We start from the raw sequence: 7,856 nt of genomic DNA on the forward strand, positions 1-7,856 counted from the left end.
TATATTACCTCTGTGTTTGACAGGGTTGTGACTGCTAGTGGCATGCTGTGTTCAGTTCTGGTGTTAATGCAAGAAGACTGTTGATATCTCAGAGAGGTTTTGGGGAAGAGCCAGGAGAATGGTTAAGGATTGGAAAGCAGGACTTATAGTGATTTAAGAAGCTCAATTTATTTAGCTTATTAAAGAGAAGGCAAAGGGGTGCTTTGATTAGTCTATAGTATCTACAGGGGGAACAGAAATTTTACACTAGAGGGATCTGCAATTCAGTATAAAAGGTGTAACAAGATCCAACTGAGTTGAAGCTAGACAAATTCATACCAAAATAAGGTGCAATTTTTTAAGGGAGTGTAATTAACCAGTAGAATAAAATATCAAATGTTGTTGATACTCCATCACTGGAAACTTTAAAATCAAGACTCGATGTTTCTTTAAAAGATGTGCTCTAGTTCAGTGGTGCCTAACCTCATTACATAGGAGGGCCACATAAACCTAAGCACAACCTTGTGTGAGTCAAACAGATTCCACAAACTTTAGTAAGATTTAGTCACCTATATTGATTTATAGTTTAAGTTCAGCTTGTTTTGTATTTATTTAGATAGTTTCTATGTACAGTATTGTCTGTCTTTTTACACACCTGTGTAAACTAAAATGATGTAAACGTGATGACAAAACCCTACTGAATCAGTTGTTAGTATACGGTGTTGAAGCAGTATTAGGCCCTTAGGAAATGCTTTGGTGGGCTGTGTACAGGCTGTAGGTTGCGCAGCCCTGCTCTAGTTCAACTACAGCTATTGATCTTGAAGCAGGAATTAATTCAAGGAAGTGTGTTCTTACGGAGTTCTATGGTATGTGTTATGCAGGTCAGACTAGATGATCACAATGGTCTCTGCAGGGCCTTAAAAATCCAAGAATTCATGACGTGGGATGATTATACTTAATAAGGAAGATAAAATCACCAAGGTCCCTAGTGAGGTTTTCAGAAGCTGGAATACTCTCAGTAATAAGTATTTGTACATGAGTAAGAGCCTGTGGAGCCTCAGCCTGACCAACTTCGTCTTACCACAGAACTCTTGTTTTAGTAGAAATCTTCTTACAATATCAGAAGCAAAAGGATACTAAAAGGGAAAGGTGACTTAAAAAAATCAAGTATAAGTAGATAAATCCAAGACTAAATGGAACAGGGTCCTGCTGGGCTTTAACTTGATGCTAACTGATATTTCTTTTTGCCCCTAGATAGTATAGTAGTGGCTATAATATAAATACTTTGCATGAATAGATAGGAACAGGTTCATCACCCTTTAAAGCAAGTTAGCATGTATAGCAAGGCGTTATTGTTCCTACAACAGCCAACTCTATTCAGCAAGAATGGAATTTAAAATGATTATAAGCTAGTGGGGGCAAGGTCTGCCTCTTTGCTCTGTTTGAACAGCACTTAGTACAAGGGCCTTGATCCACAACTGGGGCATTAGGCATTACTGTCACACAAACAAATAACACTTGCCTAGTGTTCTTTCATTTAAAGAATGTGTTACTTTACATGAGGGAGACTTTTTAATGAATTATTTTTTGCTATAATTACTACTTTTAAAGTCCAGATCTTAACAATTTAAGACTGCCATCTTGCAAAGGCCTACACATTTAAAGCTCAAGGAACCATGCTGTATCTACCCTGTGAGGATTGGTACAAAGGCTGAGAGTGGAGTACTTGCTGCTTTTGTACTGGGTGTGGAGGTAGAGGAGGTGTCCTCCTGCCTCTGTAGCCACCCACAGCACCAAACTGAAATACTGTGGCTGGGCAAAGGGGGCAGGATTTGGCCTTTTAAAAGTGGGAAAAGTTGACCAATTGTATTTAAAAGCTGTCAGTTTGACAGTGGCTCCTGCCACCGACTTTTCGCTAGCAAACAAAGGCACTGTGACTGGCTGAGGTGGTGTTCAATTTTTTTTATCTTTCCATCCTTGCTTTATGTTAGGCGAAATCAACTGTTTGAAGCTATGATGTAATAACAATCCCCTGAGTGCCAACTCTAATCACAAATCACCCCAAACATTCACGTGTTTAGTTAATTCAGGTTATTTTCTTTTTAAAAGCCGGCAGTGAGGCTCTGGGCATTTCTCTCTTTGAGCCCTCACTAACCCCAGCCTTTACAGATTTTTGTCACGAACTCAGCCCTGCCTGCAACGGCTCGAGCCTGGCTGCGGCCACCACTATCAACCCCAGTGCTGGGGCTGCCAACTACGAGTCGCCTCCATCCCCGCAGCCCCGGGCGGAGAGGGGCTCAGGGAGGACGCCGAGCTCAGGGGCGGGCAAGGGCGCTGGGCTGCGCTATGACACAGGCAGTACAACTGCCTCCCGGGCTCGGACTTCATTATGCCCTGGCAGTCTTGCTGCTCCGCTCAGCGTGCGGCCCCCACACCGCGGAGGGAGCCCGGCGGCCCTACCCAGCCCGAGGGCGCAGCGCCCTCCCCGACCCGCTGCCCCCGCGGGCTAGTCTGTCTCTCACGCGGGCAGCCTCGCCGGCCTGACCCCAGCGCAAGGCAGGGGCAGCGCGGCCCTGCTGACGTCAGAGGTCCCGCGATGCCCGTATGGAGCGCTGCTATATAAGCGCCGCGCGCGCGCCCTCTCTGTCTCTGTTGCGAGTGACTCCGTCGCGGCCGCTGCCCCTCGCGCCGCTCCTGACTCACCGCTGTTCGCTGGGCCGCCGCGCCCCGCCCGGGAATAAGTCGGTCAGGAGGAGTCTGTGCAGCCATGGTGAGCGGTGCCAGCAGGGCCGGGGTGGGAGCGGGCCGGGGAAGGGCGCGTAGCGCTGCTCACGCTCTGTTAGGCCTCTACTCGCCGCGTGCTCCCAGCCTGTCGCCCGAACCCCCGGGGCGGCGGCTCCCGGCCTCGCTGTCGTTTGTTACATCGGGGCCTTCCTCCTCTACCTGGCGCTGATCTCGACAGAGGTGCCGGGCGGGCAAGACCCTAGCGACCGCCGGCGCTAACGGGGAAGTGGCGGGAGACACTGGCCGGCGGCGACGGAGCGGCCGGGGCACTTTACAGCTGGGGGCTTTGGGCATGTTTCTGGGCCACGACCCTCACGCGTCTAGCGCCTGCCAGCTTTGGTCAATAGTAGGGTGACCAGACAGCAAATGTGAAAAATCGGGACAGGGGGTGGGGGGTAATATAAGAAAAAGACAAAAATCAGGACGGTCCCTATAAAATCCGGACATCTGGTCACACTAGTCAATAGACCCTCCCCCCCCCCGCGCTGGGGAAATGGCTTCCCTGTGCTGTAGGCTGAGCTTCGCCAGCTCTGCCCCTCCCTGCAAACCGCTACCAGTTCCAAGTGTGTGTGTGTGAGGGGTTGGATTCTTGGAAAATCATGGAAACATCTTTTTGTGTTTGCATCTTGTGTTTTCACTGTAGTTTTACCTGCTTTAGGAAGTCAACCTGAAATAGCCCTTAAAAATTAAATTGGTGGGTTCTATGTGGTGTACCTCTGCTGCCCCTAGAAACCTCTTTCATTAGCTGTTAAACTTTATATCATCAATGGGATTACAGCACCGTGCCATTTGCAAAATAAATACAAGTACTTTATTTCTAAAAAATCCTAGTATATATTACCATCAAAAGAAAGGGTGCCTGCCAGTAATATAAAAATATAGCTGCAATAAAATACTTGTATATTGTGCCCTAAATCAGTTAATACAGGGATTGTCTTCTGATCCCTCTGATAAGTAGCACATTGCAGAAGTTATACATTAAATGGTTCTTTTTAAATTATTGTTACTTAATTATTCACTTTTTCCACCACGAGAAGTCAGAGCAAGTATACTAGTGTAGCTGTCACTTCCCAAATGAATTTGATGTTCAGCCTCCTGATAGATGCACATCTTTAATTTGTTGACCACACACCTTTGTTCTTTATCGCCTGGCTGGATTACGCCCATGATACAGGCATTTTTCTTTTTCATTTTTTTTCTGTGAAACAAACACTGGTTAAACTGTAATGCAGATTTGTATGTCGCTATATGCTTAAAGAGATAAGGTGGGTGAAGTAATATTTTTATTTGACCACCTTCTATTGGTGAGAGAGACAAGCCCTCATGCTACACACAACTCTAATGTCCTGGGACTGACACCACTACAACACTACATACTAAGGCAGGGGTGACCAGCCTGAGAAGGAGCCAGAATTTACCAATGTGCATTGCCACACTAATACATCAGTAGCCCCACATCAACTCCCCTCTCCCCTGTCCCCAGTGTCTCCCAGCAGCACAGCCGATCAGAACCTAACCTTCCATCCCTGCGCCTCCTGCCAGCCGCGATCAGCTGTTTTGTGGTGTGCAGGAGGCACAAGGGGAGGAGGAGGAGCAAGGGTACACCAGACTTGGGAAGGGGCGGGGGCAGACCCAGGGGTTGAGCAGTGAGCACGCTGTAGCGCATTGGAAAGTTGGTGCCTGTAGCTCCAGCCCCGGAGTTGGCACCTATGCAAGGAGCTGCATATTAACCTCTGAAGAGCCGCATGTGGCTCTGGAGCTACAGGTTGCTCACCCCTGTACCAAGGCTCGGTCTACACTACAGAGTTAGGTTGATGTAAAGTAGCTTGCTCTGTGTCTACACTAAAATATATCTCCCATCGACGTGACTCTCCCACTACGTCCACTTAATAACTCCACCTCCGTGAGAGGCATAGCCCTTAAGTTGATGTAGTTAGGTTGATGATGTGTCAGTGTAGACACTGTTGCTTACACAGACCTGCTACCTTTCAGAAACCATCCCACAATGCCCCACATTGGCAGTTAAATTGGTTCAAGTGCTCCTGGTGAGGATACGCATAGCTGACACAAGGAGCATAGTGTATACGTGTAAAACTGATTCAATTACTGCAGTGGCTGCATGTCCACATAACTTGCATCAACTTAATTTTGTAGTATAGACTTGCCCTATATGATTAAAGTATTTATTTTGGAGGGGTATCAATGGCTAGATGGCCTGTTCAATATAGACACAAGCCAGTGTGGGGCGCTTCTGTTGTTTTCCAAGATGGATAATTGTTAGAGTAACTGTACAAAATGCCATCTCTGAAACTGGATTCTTGCCCTTTCCTGTCCCGTCCCGTCCCCCCCCCCAATTCAGAATCATACCTACATCCTTTTGATATGAACTCTAATAAAAGTTTTATAAAAACTAACTATGTCTAACTACATTTTCAATTTTAGAATGCTTTAAAGAGCATACATGCAATACTGACCAGTTTGGCTGTAACTTTTTTTTTTTTTTTTTTTTTTTTAAATATATGGAGATATCCCATCTCCTAGAACTGGAAGGGACCCCGAAAGGTCATAGAGTCCAGCCCCCTGCCTTCACTAGCAGGACCAAGTACTGATTTTTGCCCCAGATCCCTAAGTGGCCCCCTCAAGGATTGAACTCACAACCCTGGGTTTAGCAGGCCAATGCTCAAACCACTGAGCTATCCCTCCCCCCCCTTCTAATATTCATAATGTTAATGTTTCAGGCATTTAAAGATAGTGGCAAAGCACCTGTGGAACAGGAAGTAGCAATTCACCGAATTAGAATTACCTTGACGAGTCGCAATGTAAAGTCCCTTGAGAAGGGTAAGTGGTTTTTTTTTTTTTGGGGGGGGGGGGGTTGCTTATGATTTGAAGTCTCAAATATTGCAAAACATAACCTGTCAATTAGGGAAGTTGCCAACTGAAGTTATTAGCCCAGAAGTTGTCAATTGTGTTTAAAATTCTTTACCACAGCCATTGACCTACTCTGCCAATGACTTAAAACAAACTAAGGAATAAACTTATGTTAACCTGCGTTAAACACTTACTTTATCCATGCTAGCCAAACTGTTTAACTATGAACTCTCTTGAACAATGTTTTAGCCATGTGTTGTGAACACTATTCTAAAATAGCTATGCTCTCAAAGCAAAATGTGTTTAAACCATGTTAGTTTAAATTCTTTAGTCTTTAACTAGTTAATCTAACACTATATAAATGCCATTGTGGACAGGCCTAAAAAGTAAAATTACAAGTGACCTTGCTAATTCTGGGGTAAGCAGTTTATTCCATATGTAGTTGGCTATGAGGATAAATTGTAAACTGAATTACTATGATTGTTATTTACGCTATTCTGAGCCAACATTTTATGTGAAGTGGAATATCTAATTCAATTAAAAAAAAAAAACTTTTCTAAACAGTTGTTTTCTTTTACAGTCTGTGCTGATTTGATCAGAGGTGCCAAGGAAAAGAATCTAAAAGTGAAGGGACCTGTTCGCATGCCTACAAAGGTACTTACATTTTAGGAGGCAGGAAAACCATGATTAATTCTACAAGATTTTATTTGTAAATTACAAATAGTAAAATTGAGGAGTGCAATCTGATTAAATATATTAAATCCAATTTAAACTCTAACCAGTTAATGAATTAGTAGCTGGCGTAAACATGACTAAATGGTTAAATACAAAACATGCTGAAGAGAAATACGGAAGAGGATTTTGACCTGCCTCCTACCTGCATTCCCCTTTTTGACTTAAGACTCCTTGGGCAGCTATGAAAAGGGGGTGATGGTGGCCATCAAGATATAAGTAGAGTTAATTTTTGACAACTATGTAAAAAATACTGCAAGCAATATTTTAATTACATTAGAGCTATAGAAAGTTTTGATTTTAGTCAAAACCTCTGCCAATCTGTCTTCATCTATTGGTTACTATTCCACTTTCTGTTACAGACACTGCGAATCACTACTAGGAAAACACCTTGCGGTGAAGGTTCTAAGACCTGGGATCGTTTCCAAATGCGTATCCACAAGCGTCTCATTGATTTACACAGTCCCTCTGAGATTGTTAAGCAGATCACTTCTATCAGTATTGAACCAGGTGTAGAAGTGGAAGTTACTATTGCTGATGCCTAAACACCTGTCATCTACTTTAATAAAAGTTGATTTGAAAGTTTGTTTACTGTTGCTTTGTGTTTTCTGAAATAGAATCTCGACTAGAAACTTTCAAGAATAAAGAACTGAAACAAAGTGGCATAACAATCAAGAATCTAGGCATTGTGAGGGGAATGGTTGGCCAAGTCTTGAGTAGAGGTGAACGTTACATTACTTTCTTTCTTTTTTACCATTGATATATAACTGCTTTAATGTATTTTGAAGAAGGGCGTGCAGTGTGATGTAATGTTTCAAATTAAAATAAGGAAGAAAATTTTTCATAGTGAATTTTATTTGCCTGAAACAACTTATAGGCTGTACTCGGTCACTTTTCTCAGATAAAGTCTGGTTTAACAGTGAACTGCAAAGGCTCAAATCCCCTTTAGCCTTTCTTTATACATCATAAACTTTTTTTAAAAATCATGCTTGTTAAGGAAGACCAAGGGATCCTGGGAATATTTATTGTGAGACTTTATTTGAAGCAGTGAGCATATTAAATATCTAACAAACACCTCTAATCTCAAATGTGAATTCAGCACTGAAGTTAGTTAGCTGTTAAAAGCTTTTAAACAGGCTGACTTAAACTCTTCCCCTCCGAAGCGTAACTATTTCTCTTGTGATATTTCACTAGTCTTGGGGCTTGTCTTCACGTACAGCGGTGCAGCTGCGCCGCTGTAGTGCTCTAGTGAAGATGCTAATATGCTGACAGGAGAGCTCCCATTCGCATAGTTAATCCACCTACCCAAGAGGCAGCAGCTATGTCAACGAGAGAAGCTCTCCCATGGACATAGCACTGTCTGTGTAGGGGGGTTAAGTTGGGGATGTGTGGATTTTTCATACCCCTGAGCGACTTAGTTACACTGATAGAGGTCTGTAGCATAGACCTGGCCTAAGTCTTCCGAGTTAGATAGAACCTGAATTCCTAGTGTA

The 7,856-nt window shown here is 43.7% G+C and overlaps 1 protein-coding gene and 1 non-coding gene across 2 annotated transcripts; both read left to right on the plus strand.

Annotated features, from left to right (window-relative positions):
• Nucleotides 1-2,628: 2,628 nt before the first annotated feature.
• On the plus strand, nt 2,629-6,949 carry RPS20 (ribosomal protein S20). The gene is made up of 4 exons (XM_054018017.1): nt 2,629-2,749; nt 5,502-5,601; nt 6,212-6,285; nt 6,726-6,949. Exons 1-4 carry the CDS (start codon nt 2,747-2,749, stop codon nt 6,906-6,908), a joined length of 360 nt encoding a protein of 119 aa, XP_053873992.1. The 5' UTR covers nt 2,629-2,746; the 3' UTR covers nt 6,909-6,949.
• On the plus strand, nt 6,075-6,139 carry LOC128833299 (small nucleolar RNA U54). Its single transcript, XR_008444187.1, has one exon. It is a non-coding gene; the product is annotated as a small nucleolar RNA U54 (small nucleolar RNA).
• Nucleotides 6,950-7,856: the final 907 nt, after the last annotated feature.

The sequence above is a fragment of the Malaclemys terrapin genome, chromosome 2 (assembly GCF_027887155.1).
Source record: "Malaclemys terrapin pileata isolate rMalTer1 chromosome 2, rMalTer1.hap1, whole genome shotgun sequence".
NCBI classification, from domain to species: Eukaryota; Metazoa; Chordata; order Testudines; family Emydidae; genus Malaclemys; species Malaclemys terrapin.